The sequence below is a fragment of the Rhododendron vialii genome, chromosome 12a (genome assembly GCF_030253575.1).
Source record: "Rhododendron vialii isolate Sample 1 chromosome 12a, ASM3025357v1".
Lineage (NCBI taxonomy): Eukaryota > Viridiplantae > Streptophyta > Magnoliopsida > Ericales > Ericaceae > Rhododendron > Rhododendron vialii.
The window spans coordinates 13,489,883-13,507,947 of NC_080568.1; the positions used below are offsets into that span (position 1 = coordinate 13,489,883).

Here is an 18,065-nt window from a genome sequence, read left to right on the forward strand (position 1 = left end):
TATCTAGTTGGATTTGAGTTGAATGCTTTAACAAATAGTATGCGTCCCTTCTATATGGACAGCTGCTACAAAGATGCCAACATGTACTAATAATGGGCATCAAACTCTCAAACAAAGAAAATTGTAAAAGCATGAGCTTGTTCTTTTTGCAACCATGGGAATAAACCATGTTTTTACTCCGTGTTTCCACAATAAATATTGAGACATTTAAGCTTAGCTCTATGACCTTGTTCCTTTCACTATACTAAGGAAAACTCACAGTAGCCTATTGTAGAAAAGTAGTTTACAAAATGCAAAAACTCCTTTTTTTCAGACAAATAGCATCGTAAACAAATGAAACCCGACCATTCTTTCTGAATAATAAAAGTCTATCAAGTAAACTAAGGATTAAGGAAGCTACCTCAATCCGTCCATGCAAAACAATGACTGTGTCAGATAGTTTATTTGCCCTCACAACTTCATTTGCCTGATTAAACAATTGAAAGAATAAGATCAATTCACAATGTATAAGCTCAAGTTGGACAAGCTACGAGTCTATGCCATAAAAGATAAAACTTATCGGCAGAAAATATCAATCAAACATGGACCTGATCCAATCGATTTGTTTCGAGGGTAAATTCACAAAATCTACAATTCTACAACCCGAACTGTCCTCCCAAATAAATACAATCGTAGCCTGAGGAAGTTAGTCAATGTAAATAATAACAAGGAACAAACTGCAATGCCAAAAAAAGCTACAACAGATGTCATGCAGCCCTAGCTACAAATGAGCCGAGCTATTCGACGAAAAAGCTAGCTCAAGCTCGACTCGGTTGCTAAATGATCAAGCTCAAGCCTAACTTTTGAGGCTATTAACTGCTCGGCTCGAGTGGGCTTGCGAGCCAAGATTAGTGTGTGTGTGTGTGTGTATCATGTATACGTATATTATATCTCATATATATATATATATATATATATATATATATATATAGAGAGAGAGAGAGAGAGAGAGAGAGAGAGTCCCCTTCAGGTAAGGGCGTCTTCATTTTAAATAAAATGCGGACGTCCCCTTTTCTCCCATTTCCCAATCAAATTTCAATAATCCGAGCCACTCAATGTGTTCAGAACATGATTTTAAGGTTATCCGCGAGAAATCAACAATAAAAATGATCGGGAAGGGCTTGATTTGAGCAGTTTTTATTTGAACCGTTCGATAAAATACAAACAAAAACTGCTTGGATCAAGCCCTTTTCGGTCTTTTTTTTTGCTGATTTCTCGCAAGTACCCTTAAAATCACGCTCTGAACAAATTGAGCGGCTCAGATCATCGCAAATTGGTCGGGAAAGGGACGTCCTTAACTTAATACGGTAAAGGCTTACTTGAAGTTTCGTGTGTGTGTGTGTGTGTGTGTGTGTGAGTCTCCTTCAGGTAAGGGCGTCCTCATTTTAAATAAAATGCGGACGTCCCCTTTTCTCCCATTTTCCGATCAAATTTCGATAATCTGAGCCGCTCAATGTATTCAAAACGTGATTTTAAGGGTACCCGCGAGAAATCAGCAAAACAAATGACCGTAAAGGGCTTGATTTGAGCAGTTTTTATTTGAACAATTCGATAAAATACAAACAAAAACTGCTCGGATCAAGCCCTTCCGATGTTTTTCTTTGTTGATTTCTCACGGGTGCCTTTAAAATCACGTTCTGAAAATATTGAGCGGCTCGAATCATCGCAAATTGGTCGGGAAAGGGACGCCCTTAACTTAATGCGGTAAGGACGCCCTTACTTGAAGTTTTGTGTGTGTGTGTACACACACACATACATACCAGTTTTCCTATCAATGATCCCTGGTTTTGCTTACCGTCCGCACCTCCCATTTCCCGATCGAATTGCAACGATCCGAGCCACTCAATATGTTCCGAATGTGATTTTAAGAGTACCCCCGAGAAATCGGCAAAAAAATTGACTGGGAAGGACTTGATCCAATGCAGTTTGTGAAAAAACGCTATAAATGCATTTTTATGAAAAACTATTCGGATCAAGACCTTCCCGGTCATTTTTTTTGCCGATTTATCGTGGGTACCCTTAAAATCACGTTCTGAATATATTGAGCGGCTCGGATCATCGAAATTCGATCGGAAAATGGGAGGTGTGGACGGTAACAAAATCCGGGATCCCTGATAGGAGCCGGATTGATATATACCAGTATATATATATATATACACACAACAAGTTTCTACTAAGGGCACGCTTAACTTGTTAAGTAAAAGACTTCCCCTTTCTCAATCAAATTTTGATGATCCTAACCATTCAATGTATGCAAAACACAAGTTTTTATAAATAAATAAAAAAAACTGCTTGGATCAAGCCCTTCCCAGTCATATTTTTTGCCGATTTTTCGCGTGTACCCTTAAAATCACATTTTAAACACATTTAACGGTTTGGATCATCAAAATTTGATCGGGAACAATGTCAAACTCATGAGGTCATTAACTTAACAAGTTAAGGGCACCCTTAGTAGAAGGGGACTTACATACAACAAATATTAATATATATATATATATATATATATGGAGCGTTTTTACTATGGCTGAATATACAAAATGGCTGCCAAGTGTCAGCACATTGTGCATTGCCATTTCATTCAATTCAAGAAAGAGAGGGAGTGGATGGCTTTATACCCGAAGGAGTGGCTGGTAGGTTTCTTACTTAGATGTGGGACAAGTGAAATGCAAACAATGAGTTCTACATCTTTCCCACATCGGTCAGATTACAAAAACTGCCTTAGAGAGAATCCTATGTAAATTGAGTTCTACATCTCCTTCAAACTTGACTTTGCGCTATTATTACCGAGCTTACGCAAGCCAAGCTCGAGCTGGAACAGAAAGTAGCAAGCCAAGCTCGAGCCGGAACAGTACGTTGCGAGCCGAGCTCGAGCCCAAGTTTGGTGGCTCATTTCGAGCATGAGCTATATTTTTAGCAAGCCGAGCTCGAGCAACCCAAATCTTGGCTCGATTACAGCCCTACATGCAGCACAAGTAGCAACCTCAATAATGAGTTAGTGATGGCGTCAAATGGAACCACCTCAATGAATGATTGAAAAGCTACAAAGTACAAACAAGCAGCGACCTCCAAAGTACATTTCCCCTACGATAAGGAATTTATTAGTACAATAATGTCAGCTGCATAGTGATTCTATTTTGCATTACAAGTATTCAAATACTTATAAGTATTCAAATACTTATAACAGAAGGCTTATAGTTTCTTAAATACTTGCTCAAGACAGATTTATATGGATACTATTCCAATACACCACATCAAGGAGAATCCTATGTGTTCAAGCACAGATGAATCAACCAAGGGAAATGTCAGCTGCATAGTGATTCTATTTTTTCCAATGACATGCCGTTATCAGTAATAGAATGTTAACCTTTCGTACTATAACTAATACGTCTCACTAGGACGCACGGATAACTAATATGTCTCACTAGGAAGCACGGGTACAGATACGGAACACATATACACAATACAGACACGTGGATATGTTATTTCTCTAAAATATACGACATGAACACGTCGAAGATACGTTCAATTATATATATATATATATATACGGGGCAGTTCCGGGGACACTTAAAAAAACCCTCCAAATCTTAATCTCATAGTTCCTGATCAAATTTTGATGATCCGAGCCGCTCAATGTATTCAGAACGTGATTTTAAGGGTGCCCGCGAGAAACTGGCAAAAAAACTAACCGGGAAGGGCTTGATTTGAGCAGTTTTTTATTGAACCGTTCAATAAAGTTCAATAAAAAACTATTCGGATGAAGCCCTTCCCGGTCAATTTTTTTGCTGCTTTCTCGCGGGCACCCTTAAAATCACGTTCTGATTACATTGAGCGGCTCGGATCATCAAAATTCGATCGGAAGCTTGGGGGGGGCGGGGGGGGGGGGTTTTAAGGGCTTTTTTAAGTGTTCCCGGAACCGCCCCGATAGACACAAATATATATATATATATATATATATAGAGTCCGTCTTCCGTAAGGACCACATCATTTTAATAAAATGCGGACCTCCCTTTCCCGATTGAATTTCGATGATCCGAGCCGCTCAATGTGTTCAGAACGTAATTTTAAGGGCACCCGCGAGAAATCAACAAAAAAATGACCGGGAAGGGCTTCATCCGAGCAGTTTTTGTTTGTTTTTTATCGAACGGTTCAAACAAAAACTGCTCGGATGAAGCCCTTCCCGGTCATTTTTTTTGCCGATTTCTCGCGGGTACCCTTAAAATCACGTTCTGAACACATTGAGCGGCTCGGATCATCGAAATTCGATCGGAAAATGGGAGAAATGAGGAGGTCCGCATTTTAACTAAAATAAGAACTCCCTCATTTGAGACTAACTGTATATATATATGTGTGTATATATATATATATATATATAATCCGGATCAAGTCCACACCCTTACGGTCCGCACCCGTCCGCACCTCCCCTTTCCCGATTGAATTTCGATGATCCGAGCTGCTCAATGTGTTCAGAACGTGATTTTAAGGGTACTTGCGAGAAATCAGCAAAAAATTTGACCAGGAAGGGCTTGACCTGAGCAGTTTTTTCCTGAACGGTTCAAGAAAAAACTGCTCAGATCAAGCCTTTCCCGGTCATTTTTTTTGCTGATTTCAAGCGTGTACCCTTAAAATCACGTTCTGGTCACATAGAGCGGCTCGGATCATCAAAATTCAATCGGGAAATGTGAGAAATGGGGAGGTGCGGACCGGAGCTCCGGTCCACACCTCCTGACCTGATCCTGACTGTATATATATATATATATATATATATATTACTCCCTTCATTCCAAAATAATTGTCCGGTCTGCAAACAAGAATTCCAAAAATAAAGCATCTTTTTCTAAAAAACACCTAAATTTTTTTCCACAAATAGGATATCTACGAACTTGTGAAAAAATTGGAATTCTTTTTAACAAAAATACAATTTTTTTTGAAGCCCTCATTTTGCAAACTGGAGAATTATTTTGGAACAGATATGTAGTATGTACCATAAGCATCTGACCCAATTTATATACTTTATAATAGGTAACAGATGAGATACAATGAGTTATCACTCAAGAAATCCTTAAAAAGTAATACATAGGCACGATTATGAATCCTCTAGAAATCCTTAAAAATTTCCAATTGAATTTAAATAGGGGTGAGAGGTAAGAACTACTATTTCTCCAACTTTTCATATCATAGTGAAATGCCTAATTTCGATACCATTGATAATCACCCATTAGCGAGTGTCTAACAAGTGTCCATCACATATATATTTCTTAGTCATATACATCAAAGAAGTGTTGGACACGTAACAGAAAGAGTGTCGGACACGTTTCTGAATTATGATTTTTAGTTTCAAATAATGGACACGGAAAAAAGAGTATCGGACACCGGTCCAAGAGTGTCGGTGTCCAACACGTGTCCAACACAGACACGCCACCTTCTTTCAAGTGTCCGTGCTTCTTAGACGTCTCTAAAACATATATAATGTAAGGTAAACGCAATTAATAGACCATAGTGACCAAATGGAACAGGTGCACCATGCAACAATAACGTTCATCATTCAATAAAAGTACCTGCACTGCTATGTCACTGGCATCCACTGCATAGACCTGGTAAGACAAAAATATTCCAACCATTATCAATAGAACTTCATGCTCGGGTTCAAATTTCAAGCTACCAAGTACAAAGCAAATTTACTCAAAACTAAAAATTGGATAACAGAATGTATAGAAGGGCCAAATATGCCAGATAAATGTAACAATATAGAAATGGAGGACAAACAGTCAGGCAGGTACTGTCAAGTGCTATATGCCGATATCGAATCTAATTTACAGTTACTTTGAACTAGTTGCCAGGTCTTACTAAGTCAATAGTAGAACATCGTAGTAATGGCCAGTAAATCAGTTAAATTCAAACTTCACTTGCTACAAGTATCATGGTGCACTTTGCAACATACTAGGCACAATCAACCACATTCCTGAGCCTGAGGCCCATTCCCTTGCACAAAGACTGTCAAGAAGACCAGAAAAAATGGGCCTGTAAAGCAGACCATCAAGCTGCTCATCACCATGTTAATGATTTCTAGACTAAGTAAAGTTGGTAACTGAGGTCAAACACAAAGACATTGTAGACTAATAAAGAAAACTCTATATTTCATTGTAACAACTAACAACCACATATGTTAGAGAATACAAGCAAAAAGGGGGAACAGACGGGTCAAATCCTGGAATCGGTAAAGGATAGAAGGCCAAAATCATTACAGCGGTCTGGCCTTCCAGAAGAAATAAGTATACGAGAGTTGCATAATAAAAAATCAGCATAAAACTCTACTCCAAAGGATCTACAGTCATTCCACCAAAAACAAAGTGATTTGCATGGGTTTGCGTTACATAAAGTGACAAGGTGATACGACCAAAATCAATTATAGTATGTCAACAAAAGTGATTTCAAGCTTGACTCAAGAGTAAAAATCAGTAAAATGAAAATGACGAACAAAATTTAAAGATAAATGAAATTTGTAAGATTTTCGTGGGAAGAAGAGATGGGTATAAGGATCTGATAAGGAAGAAAAACCAAGTCCTATGGTTAAAAATGAGCAAACATAAACGATTCGCATGGGTCTGCGTTAAAAAAATCAGCATAAAACTCCACTCTGAAGGATCTACGTTATTCCACCAAAAACAAAGTGATTCGAGTGGATTTGCATTACATAAAGTGACAAGGTGATACGACCAAGATCAATTATGGTATGTCAACAAAAGTCATTTCAAGCTTGACTCAAGAGTACAAACCAGTAAAATGAAAATGACGAACAAAATTTGAAGATAAACGAAATTTCGAGGATTTTCGGGGGGGAAGAAGAGATGGGTATAAATCTGATAAGGAAGAAAATCCAAGTCCTATAGTTAAAAATGCACACACAAATGGATTTCAGAGGCCCTGAAATAGGACATCAAAACAAAGGAAGAAACCATCATTTAGTAGGAACACAAGAACACAAAAAACAAACGGCAACCCATTCTCTGACTGCAAAGCCATTGATGCTACAACTTAGCATTATAATACTCCCTCTGACACATTTTGATTGCTTAGGATTCTATTTTTGGATGTCCAATTGTTTGATCTTTTTGAAAAGTCCAAGAAAGAAGAGTGTAAATTTCCAAAAACTAGCCCTCATAAACGATTAAAAGTAGCTTTCAAATTAGAGAATAGGGGGTAATGTTTAAACTTTTTAGGGATGCATGTCTCCTTAAACAGTTGAGTTCCCCGTAAATAGCAAACAATATGGGACAGAGGGAGTATCTACCAACTTTCAAGGAAAACAACTACCATAAAACTAAATAGACTATGCAAACAAATATTTCTTGCAACAGATTTTTATTCAAACAGTCAGCAATTATTCCCAGAAAGATAAAAAGTCCTAGGGTTATTAGCCTCTGGTTTCCAGTTTGCAACAAGCTGCAATCAACATGAAGCTTAACTCAACCATCGACAAACAATTCCTCATTACGGAGGTGTCTTGGTTGGTTCAGGTCACTACACAGAGATCAACTGCTGTTGTCCGAGATACAGAGATTCACTGCTGTTAGATTACCTGATGAATCGATCACTTAACGTTAACAACATAAACCCTTAAATCCTACGGCTGTGATTGAGTTTGAAAAAGGTGAGCCTTTTGTCACCTCATTGCCTTTCTCGCCTAGGCAGAGTTTAGTTGAAGTCGCCTCGCATTGCACCCCTCAAGGCGACAATCTATCGCCTTGAGGAGCCCCTCGCCTTTTACAACTATGGTTCTTAAAAAGCAGTAGGTACTGAGAACATTCATTACAGAAAAGACTAACAATAGCTGCAAAACGTGAATTTCTTACCCTGGGATAAATCGTAGTGCCGAGTACAACTACTTATGCTACCACTGAACTGAAATAATTCTACTGGTTTCAACAAGTATTTGAGCCAAGGAATCTTACTCGTTTGGCACCTGCTTGAGCACAGAAAATAGAAAGAATACCCGTCCCACAGCCAACATCCAATACAACCTGAAAGCATAAAAAAAAATAATAAATAAATTTAAAGATACGGAGACAATAACAAAGCCTGACCAGATTCTTTTAATTATATACGTAAAACATGGCCAAAGGCCCAAAGCATGATATCAAAAATATAAACAATGTTTTTGGCAAATAAATAGATCATAGTCGTCAAATCGAGAATTGAAATGGTCATTTTTCGAATCGGGAATCGCTCCAATTCGGTCATGACTTCCATAATGCATAGAAACCTATGCTTATTGATTAGGGTAACAACAATATATTATATATAATTATATACTACAAATGAAGATTTAGGCCTAAATCAATAAAAACCTTCTTCTAAATGATGATTTGATAATAACGTGGAGAAATAGGTAAGGTGCTTCTATTGCAACTACCAAGAGATGATGATTCGTAAATCCTACTTATGGTTCTTTTTGTACAAAAGAGTTATAAGTACAAAACAAACCCTTAGAAGGTCAATAGGGTTGTTATATTCCCTTTATCTTCCTTATTTTCGATTCACTCTCATAATAAATCCCCTTTTCTTATATGTATCCATATAACATAGAGAAAATATGACATATAACAATACTAAAGACCTTAAAAAATTAGTTTGAACCCTTTTCAAACAACAAAAGAAGCAAAACAAGAGTAAAAAATGAATTTTGAAAATTTTACGTAAATCAAACGATTCACTGATTCACTTACGATTCACAACTATTCCGATTCAGGCAGCCTATTAGTATCGATTACCCGCCGAATTGTATACGATTCTGACAACGCCGAAATAGATACTTAATATTAACATCGTATTATCAAATCTCAATAGTCAATACCGGTGTATACCTTATAGAGATCCTAGATGAACTAGAGGTACAATTCTTATTGATGGTCCAGCCAATAAAGTGATCATAGATATGAAAAGAATGCAAGTAAATGTCTTTGAACAGTAGAAACCACATAGATTTTCTTAACAGAATGGAGATAACATCATACTTTTCCTGCTATAGATTGCTGATGGTGCATAATTGCAGCCCTATACGTTTCAGTTCGTACCCGATCCTGCATATAATCCAAGAGGAAAATTAGGGAATAAACGCTGTCAGAAGAACAATCAGCAGCAGAATGCTGAAAATACCCGAATGAACTTAGGATCGAAACCCAGATTACTTCTTCCAGACTCCTTGGTAGAAAGTAAACACAAATAAAAAATCACAAATTCAATTACCCGGAAAAGGATATGCAAACACTGCAAAGTGAGCAGTTAATGAACCTTCTTAGTGAAGTTTGAGAACTAAGACCGAATACCAAATAATAAATTGTAATAACCAAATTTAAACCAAATAGCATAACGCTCAGTTCGGAACTTGAAGAAAATGGGCAAAGGAAGAGAAAGGAAAACCGGAGAAAAATGAAAGGGAAATTGTGCTGTGCACAATTCTAGATATTTCCATTTTTTCTCCTGTTACTCTCCAAACTAAACAATGGGAGAGAATTTTTTTTAATTTTCTCTTCTTTTCCACAAGTTTAAATGCGAAATCATCTTATGAAATTAAAATCAAGATCAAGGCATTAGGCATTCGTCGTCATCTTAAACGGTGTAAGTCCACAAAGTGCAACCAAAAAGATCAAGACAGAGAGTAAAAAGAATGAAGTTGAAGAGGTGAGAATGAGAGTATGAAACCTTGATCATCTCCTCATGTATGCCAAGGTGAGCGTAAGAGTGGAAATAAGCCATGTCGAAGTCCGTACAAAGAGGAGGTGGAGGACGTGTGTCTTCTCCGTCGGAAACCGAAACCCTAGTTGAAGAAGAGCCATCTCCGTAGTCAAAACGCGACCTGCGACCCCGATTGCCCCTCCGATGCTTGTGAATCAGTGGACCGCCGCCGCCGTTTTGCTGATGCTGCTGCGGCTGCTGGTGGTGGTAGCCGTTGCCATGACCCTGCCCCGGCGGCCGCAGCATTTCACTTGCACGAAGCCGTCCTCGGAACGTCACTGCGAGAGCGAGAGCGAGAGCGAGAGACAGGACTAGGATACTATGGAACGAGAGAATATAGGGAGGTCAAAATCGTGATTTAACTGTGGAAAGGAGCTTGTGCTGCTTGTTGCATGTGAAATTATATTCGCACCCCCTTAACTCCTCCTTGCCCACACCAAATAGATTTAAGGGCGGTTTCCACCAACCAACAAGTCGTGGACTTGTGATTTTGTATTTTTGTTATTATTTAAATTTTTTTTGACTTATTATTTTTTGTCAAATTCGTATGTAATATTGATTCGTCTCGATAAGAGGAATCGAAAAAGTAAAAAATTATTCTCGTGTTCATTAGTTTTACATCAAATTTTTATGTAATACTGGTTCTTCTAGACAAAAGGAATCGGAAAAGTAAAAAATTATGACTTTTACAAAAATATTTTGGAAAGTGTTCAAGGATAAGCTCATAAAGTCAATCTTGTGAACTTTTTCTTCAATATTTTAAAAATATTTGTGTAAAAGTCATAAATTTTTATTTTTTTAATTCTTCTTCTTGAGACAAACTAATATTACATAAAAATTTGATGAAAAACTAACAAACGCAAAAAACAATTAAATAAAAAAAACCAAAAAAATTATGATCCACAACTGTTAATCAGTAGAAATATCCTTTAAGTTCAGAAATCACAATACTACCGCATTATTCTCAGTACCCGCACTCCCTTACTTTCATAAAACTATGGATAAAAATCAATCACATCCCCTCACCTCTCACTCGCATCACTTGATACCCTACATCTTTAACACTGATGAACCACACCCCTCATCTATCAACCAGTATCACTAAACACCTTTCCTTCCACATTTACATTTTGGACAGAACTTTACCACTTTTGTCTAAATTAATTTTTTTTATGGCTCATTTACCTCCATTTTAGAGAGAAAGTTCAAAAAAAATGACTTTTACTGTCACCCCCTCAATTTTTAACATAAATATAAAAAAAATGACTTTTACTGTCACCCCCTCAATTTTTAACATAAATATAAATGATTTTCATAATAAAAACACTCACAATAATCCATACAACACCCCAAAAGAGTTTGTCGATTCCATATCATCATATTCCAGTTCCAATATTACAACTTTGGCACAACAGCCCCAAAAGCATACGTATTTGATAACAAGAGAGTTGAGAATTTACAATCATTCATAGTCAAAAGAATTGTGAATTAAGTTACAAATACATCTTCCAAAAGAGATTTACAAAGATTGCTAAGTAACACTGTAACGACCCGGATTTTCGACCTAAATTTTTTTTATTGGAATTATGAATCTTGTTCCGGTATGATTATTTTAGTAAATTAGTTATAAAGATTTTTTTTTCCATCTGAGTATTGTGTGTCACATGTACCATAATTTTTTTTCAAAACAATTTTTTTCCACTCTCTCTCTCTCTCTCTCTCTCTCTCTCTCTCTCTCTCCATTAAACTCTCTTTCTTTCTCCCCAAGAAAACCATCCGCCCTGCCCCCTTGTTCAGCATCCATCCCCCCTACCTCACCCCCCTCTCTCTCCCTCTCTCTCTCTCTCTCTCTCTCTCTCCCTCTCTCTCCCTCTCTCTCTCTCTCTCTCTCTTCCCTCCTTGCTCCCCACTCCACCAACCTCCTATAAATACCCCTCCATTCTCCATCCGAAATTAGAGAACACGAACCCACACCACGACACCACCATCGCCACTGAAAATTTTGTAGAAATAGGTAAAGAGAAAAATAGAAAGCTTGGAGCTCCGTTAATGGACTTTTAGAGAGAGAAAAAAAAATGACTTTCATACCTCGACCCAACCAAAACCCAATTCAACTGTTCTAATCAGTTCCCACACTCCAAAGCATCACCAAACAACATTCAATTCAATCCCAAGGTTCCCCCATAGCCAAACCCGAAGTCATCTTCCCCAAAAATTTAAGTTTCGGGTTGTGAATCAATTCGATCCAATCGAGGTACTATAATCCTATCCAACTCCTCTCTAAGCATACTTAAGCATTTTTAGGCCTAACCATAACTCCATGGGGTCCCATGCATCAAAACATGGAAGAAAATAAAAAAATTCGAAAACTGTGTTCAACCTCGGGGCCGCAAGGTCCAGAGGAAAGCAGCGGTGGAGGCTTCCACCGCAAGGTTGACTGGGGTCAGACATTGCGGCCAGGACGCCAACCGCAAACTCCATTCAGTTTTGATAAAAAAACATTCAAAACCATTTTACAACCTTCCAAACCTCATTTTTTATACCCGGACTATTTTTCCTAGACCTTTCACACCTCAAAGATCATAACTTGTTAATATCATATTTTTTTTATTTTATTCTCTATTTATTATAATTTTTTATTTGTTTTCATTCAAAGTTTACAAACAAAAAATCTTTGCGACCTTCCCAAGAACGTTTTTACCACCCAAACTATTTTTCCTAGACTTCTCGCACCTCAAAGATCATATCATGTTAATTTCAAAATTTTTTATTTAATTACCTATTTATTATTTATTTTACCAAGTTTTCAATCGAAAAATATTTGCAACCTTATAAACCATGTTATTAATGCCCGAATAATTTTTTTTTGACTCTTTACATTTCTAAGATGAAACTTTGTTAATCTCAACATATTTTATTTATTAGATTATTTATTATCTATTTATTTTACTTTCGGCAACTTTCGTTAATATCTTTTTTTTAAATATTCCCGCGACCCTCCGGATCCAACTTTTGATACTCGAACATGTTGCATAGGACCGTAGGACTCGTTAAGGTCATGCTACTTCATTTAATATTATTATCTATCTTTTTGTATTTATTATGGTTATTAATCTATTTAATTCTTAAATAAAACTAGTATAAGCCTAGGTTTACTAATTTTTGACCAAAATTGTTATTTTTTTCCCTTCTTATTAATTAGATAAAAGTTTCTCGCTTAATTATTAACTTCTTGGCCATACAAGACTAAGGGCAACAGCCCATTCATAAAAAGTTATGTGATTACATTGCTTGTTATTGTTTTAATTACTATTTTGATTAATTGTATATTGTTCCAATACTTGATTTGAATGCTAGATTGGACCCTAGAGATATGGGATGGTATGCGAATAGAATTCACATAGACGATGCTAAGTTAATGGAAAAATGGTAAAGTGTTGAAGTTGTGAGATTGTGGATTATGATTTGACCATGGCTAAGGGTGACTTGCGGGGCCCGGTGATGTTATTGTGGTGACCCTAACATATGGTATGCCATGGGAAGTTCCAAAGGGTAATCGTGTCTTGCAAGGCCAGCAAGGGGGATTGTCCCATGACACGGTCATAGTTAGTGGCTTAAGTATGGTGGCGACCCTAACGTGTGGTATGCCATGGAACGTTCCAAAGGGTAATCGTGCCCCCTGCTATGGTCTTAAATAAATTCATGCGAGGTACATAACTTAGGTGAATTCATTTAGGACCCCGTGTGCAGGACAGGCAAGTGGGGATTTTCCATGACACGGCCATAGTTAGTGGATATGGGAGAAAGAGATCTCGTGGATGAGATCTTAGATTTCATGTAGGTTTAATGGATAGTAATAAATTGGTTTATGAAAACTCTCTGTTTTACTTCCTTGCATCATTATTATATTTTGCTTGTTAGCTGTAAAGTAAGAAGGGTAGTTGAGTTGGATTATTCTACTGGGTGATTTATCACTCACGGATACGTCTGTATCCTAATAAATCGGTTGCTTCGGCGATCAATTTGCCAGAGGGCGTAGGATTCAATGGAATGGATTCAATGATGGTGCAGTTCGACACAAAAAAAATATCAGGAACGAAGATCGAGTATGTTTGGGATTCGTATCAATCCTAGAGTCAGCTCTGAAGTTAATATATTTTGAATCAATAAATTTATCTTGTGATTGTAATAGCTAAACCTTTATTTTGAAAAATTATATTTATTTAGCAAAATTTTCTTGAGAAATTATTTTATATTGCTTTCGAAAAATCGGGGCTTTACAAACACCTCGTAGTTAGCTTTCAAAAAAAAATTTCCACATCCATGCACTCCAAGCATGCAAGCTATTGTCCTGGGTTCACGCTTGAAAATGAAAAAGGGTTGAGTTACACTAGCCCAATAGAAAATTCTACACTAACGTTATATGCTCATGAGATGACTGAATGAACAAATAGCGGGAGCAAGATATAACGACCCTGATATGTGAAACAATCATAACTAGACAAATCTCAATCCCAAGTCTTCCATTTCAATCATATTCTCACATCAGTAATTATCTGACCAACCTTGTGTCACAATTCTCTAGTCGTTATCTGTCATGAGCAAAAGCTCTTGTCGGGCCAATTAAGGGATATCCTGATATTCTCTGCTAGGCAACTCACTCTTTGGTAGGTCCTAGAAATATTATGAGCATTTGCTCCTGCCAGGCCAATTATGAGATCCCGATATCCCCGACCAGGCACCCACCTGTCGATGAGTCCTAAATGTTCTCATTTCGTTTAAGTGTTCAAGTGTCCCATTCTCATCCCTACCTTATAGGTTTAAAGGACAAGAGCAAGCTTTGGTGAAGACGGTGATTGGACTTATTTTATTCTTGTTGTAGTTGTAGGACTTATTTCTAAGTATAGTCCTTGGAGTCACCATTTTGAATACTTTGCTATGTTTTTTGGACGAATGGAATGAAGAACTCGTATATTTGGTAGTTGAAGTAGATAAGAATTTAGGGTAGTCCTATGGTACACACCCCTTATTAGGGGTGTACCGTACGCATCATGATTTTAAATCTTGGATTTCAAAGTAAATAATCTGGACCACCCATTTGTTAAATCAATTTATAAAATAAAAAAAGGGCTCAGCAGGTAACAGGTTGTTCACTCCTCCTTGACTTTCTCTCCCTCTCCCTCTCCCTCTCTCTCATGTGTAAAATACTACAAATTATATAACATAACCACAATTGTTATGACAACACAAAAAATTGACACTTTCTTACCACAATGTGTCGTACCAAAAGAAATCGATCAAAAGATACTAGATACACGACCAAAATATATCGTAGCACAATCAATAATTATTATACCCAAGCAAGATACATGTCTAAAATATCACAAATTAAATATTGTATAACTTAACATCCTAACAGTCCTGATTGATCATTTTAAAAATACACTCACTAACGACATTTAGACTGTACAGTCAATTTATAGTATTTGGTATGAAACCTAGTTCTCTATTATAGTTGAATGTAATGTAGCCATGCGACTGTGACACAATAATAACAATCAAATCCGTTGAAATTTTTTATGTTTGTTGATTAAGTCACTTACGTAAATTTTTGTCTCAATTAGGTTTAGAAAGCTCCATCATCGACACACAAATTGAATAATAGAATGATATTTTCCATCCAATTAAGTGTCTAGCTATAAGCCATCAACTTCATTCTTGGTACGAATGACCTAATTAATATTATGTAAAAGATAGACGATTTTGATAAAATAAAAAAAACACCCTACGTGGGGCTCAGATGGTGCATTATTATATTTTAATGTTGTATTAAAATTGAACGACGACATTTGTTGAAGTATGAAAATTTATGGACTAACTATGTAATTTATCCTAAAAAATAATAACATTCTTTTAAAAAAAATAGAAACGAAGGGTGTAAGACATGAACCCCAGATCTTTTAGATAAATGTCCAAATTTCAACACTTTATCACTATGGTACACAATTTAGAATTTGTAATTCTAAAGGCTATTAGTTATATAATATTTTCTTGTATGTATGGGCTTTATTTTCAGGCTAAAAATTTGAGAAGATAGAGACCTTAAATGCCTCCGTCCTAGTGCTAGGCCTACACTTGTAGATCATATTATAGCCTATGTCATTGGTGTAAATCAATATGTCGACTATAATAATTTTTTTTGAAAGAAAGTACAATGACAATAAACTTACAAAATTATTTAGATTTTACTTCCACGACCTAGTTCCAAGGACTACCATTAAATTTTGATTGGTATGCATAGAGTGAAGGTTTGACACCGATCCATGTGTCAAATATATAGTGTCAATTGTTAAGTGCATCGCCCTGAATATTAATAAGATTGGGTATTAATGTAATTAATTTCACCAATTACAAAAAGAGGAGTAATTTTTACAATCTATTTTTTGATATTCACACTTATTTTTTTGTATTCCATTTTAGTGTCGAAAGTGTATGCATTTGAGACAGTAGGATAATTATTTTTTTAGTGACCTTTCATTTTTCCACGAAGGAATTTTGATTTTTTGAATTAAATTTTGTGGAGAAATAATTTGATTTAGACAATATTTTGAAAGGAAATTGTAGTTGTATTAAAAAATTTGGGTATAGTACTTACTTTTTGGTGAATTTCTTGGATGAAAATTTTGTGCGAGAACTTCATTTTTTGTTTAAATTATTGAGGTATTGTGTATGGACAAATAACAATTTGAAAAAATAGTATGGAGGGAATCGAAAATTAAGATAATATGGTGGAAAATTTAAAATTTTAAAAACTAATGTGGCGGGAATTGAAAATAATTAGTGGTATTGTATTTGGCCAATTATAATTATCGTTTACTGAACATTCCGATTGAATTTTTTTTATACGACACGTTGTGGGTATGAAAACGTCAATTTATGGTGTTGTCATAACAAATTTAGTTATATTTCTAAATTTGTGGGTATGATATTTTGTTGATTATAACTATCGTTAATTGAACATTCTGATTGAATTTTTTTATACGACACGTTGTGGGTATGAAAACGTCAATTTATGGTGTTGTCATAACAAATTTGGTTATATTATTGAATTTGCGATATGGTATTTTGTTAATAATAACTATCGTTAACTGAGCATTTCAATTGAATTTTTTTTATACGACACGTTGTGGGTATGAAAACGCCAATTTATGGTGTTGTCATAACAACTTTGGTTATATTACTGAATTTATGGTATGATATTTTGTTGATTATAACTCGTTAATTGAATATTCTGATTGAATTTTTTTATACGACACGTTGTGGGTATGAAATCGTCAATTTATGGTGTTGTCATAACAAATTTGATTATATTACTAAATTTGTGGTATTTTAGACATGTGTTATTACGGAATATTTTAATTAGTTTCATTTGGTACGACACATTGTGGTAAGAAAACGTCAATTTATGGTATTGTCATAATAATTATGGTTTGTTATATAATTTGTGGTATTTAAATATATTTTCTTTTGATACGACACCTTGTGTTAAGAAAATGACAATTTTAGGTGTTGTCATAATAATTGTGGATATTTTATAAAAATTTTGGCATTTTACAAATATTTTTGGCTTGAGTATAACAATTGTTGATTCTGGTACGACATATTTTGATTTTGTTACGGAATATCATACGAGTCAAAAAAAATTTGGTACGATTCATTGTGGTAAGATAATGCCAATTTATGGTATTGTTATAACATTTGTGGGTAACATTATTTAATTTTTGATATTGTACGCATATATTTGGTTAGGATATAAATATTATGGATTTCGGTACAAATAATTATGGTTATATAATAACAATATTTTTTAATTATGGGTAACCTGTTAATGACCTGTTCAACAGGTAAATTTTAATGTACAAGTCGTAACTAGAATCATAAATATGCATTCAAAAACCAAAAATCGGCATAATGAAAATCACAAATTGTCATAATTTAGACATACGGTATACCTTGTGTACCATAGCTTCCTCCAAGAATTTATGTTATGTTGTGGGGCATTGATAACTAATGGAATTTTTGATGGAGTTGGAAGTGGATTATGGTGCTATCCTTCTAATTGTGGTTAAGCAGGTATTTTAATGAAAAAAAGGATTTCTATCATGGTGATTTGTCAAACAAGATTTTAATTGCATTTCACAAATTTTGGTGAGTTTAATCTTATGAATTTTTAAAGTTTGCACAACAGTGAATGATTTTTGATGAAATGGCAGGTTTTACATTTTCTTGAG

General features: G+C 35.7%; 1 protein-coding gene across 1 annotated transcript in view; it reads right to left on the reverse strand.

Moving 5' to 3' along the window:
- LOC131310778 (probable protein arginine N-methyltransferase 6) overlaps window positions 1–10,120 on the reverse strand; it is a 28,064-nt gene extending 17,944 nt beyond the window's left edge. The window contains exons 1-5 of the mRNA XM_058337973.1: window positions 9,742–10,120; window positions 9,054–9,119; window positions 7,992–8,060; window positions 5,598–5,633; window positions 401–466 (exon numbers count right to left, since the gene is read on the reverse strand). Of these exons, the coding sequence (XP_058193956.1) occupies window positions 401–466; window positions 5,598–5,633; window positions 7,992–8,060; window positions 9,054–9,119; window positions 9,742–10,020 (516 nt within the window). The 5' untranslated portion in view covers window positions 10,021–10,120. The remainder of the gene's footprint in view (window positions 1–400; window positions 467–5,597; window positions 5,634–7,991; window positions 8,061–9,053; window positions 9,120–9,741) is intronic.
- Between the last annotated feature and the right edge of the window lie 7,945 nt (window positions 10,121–18,065).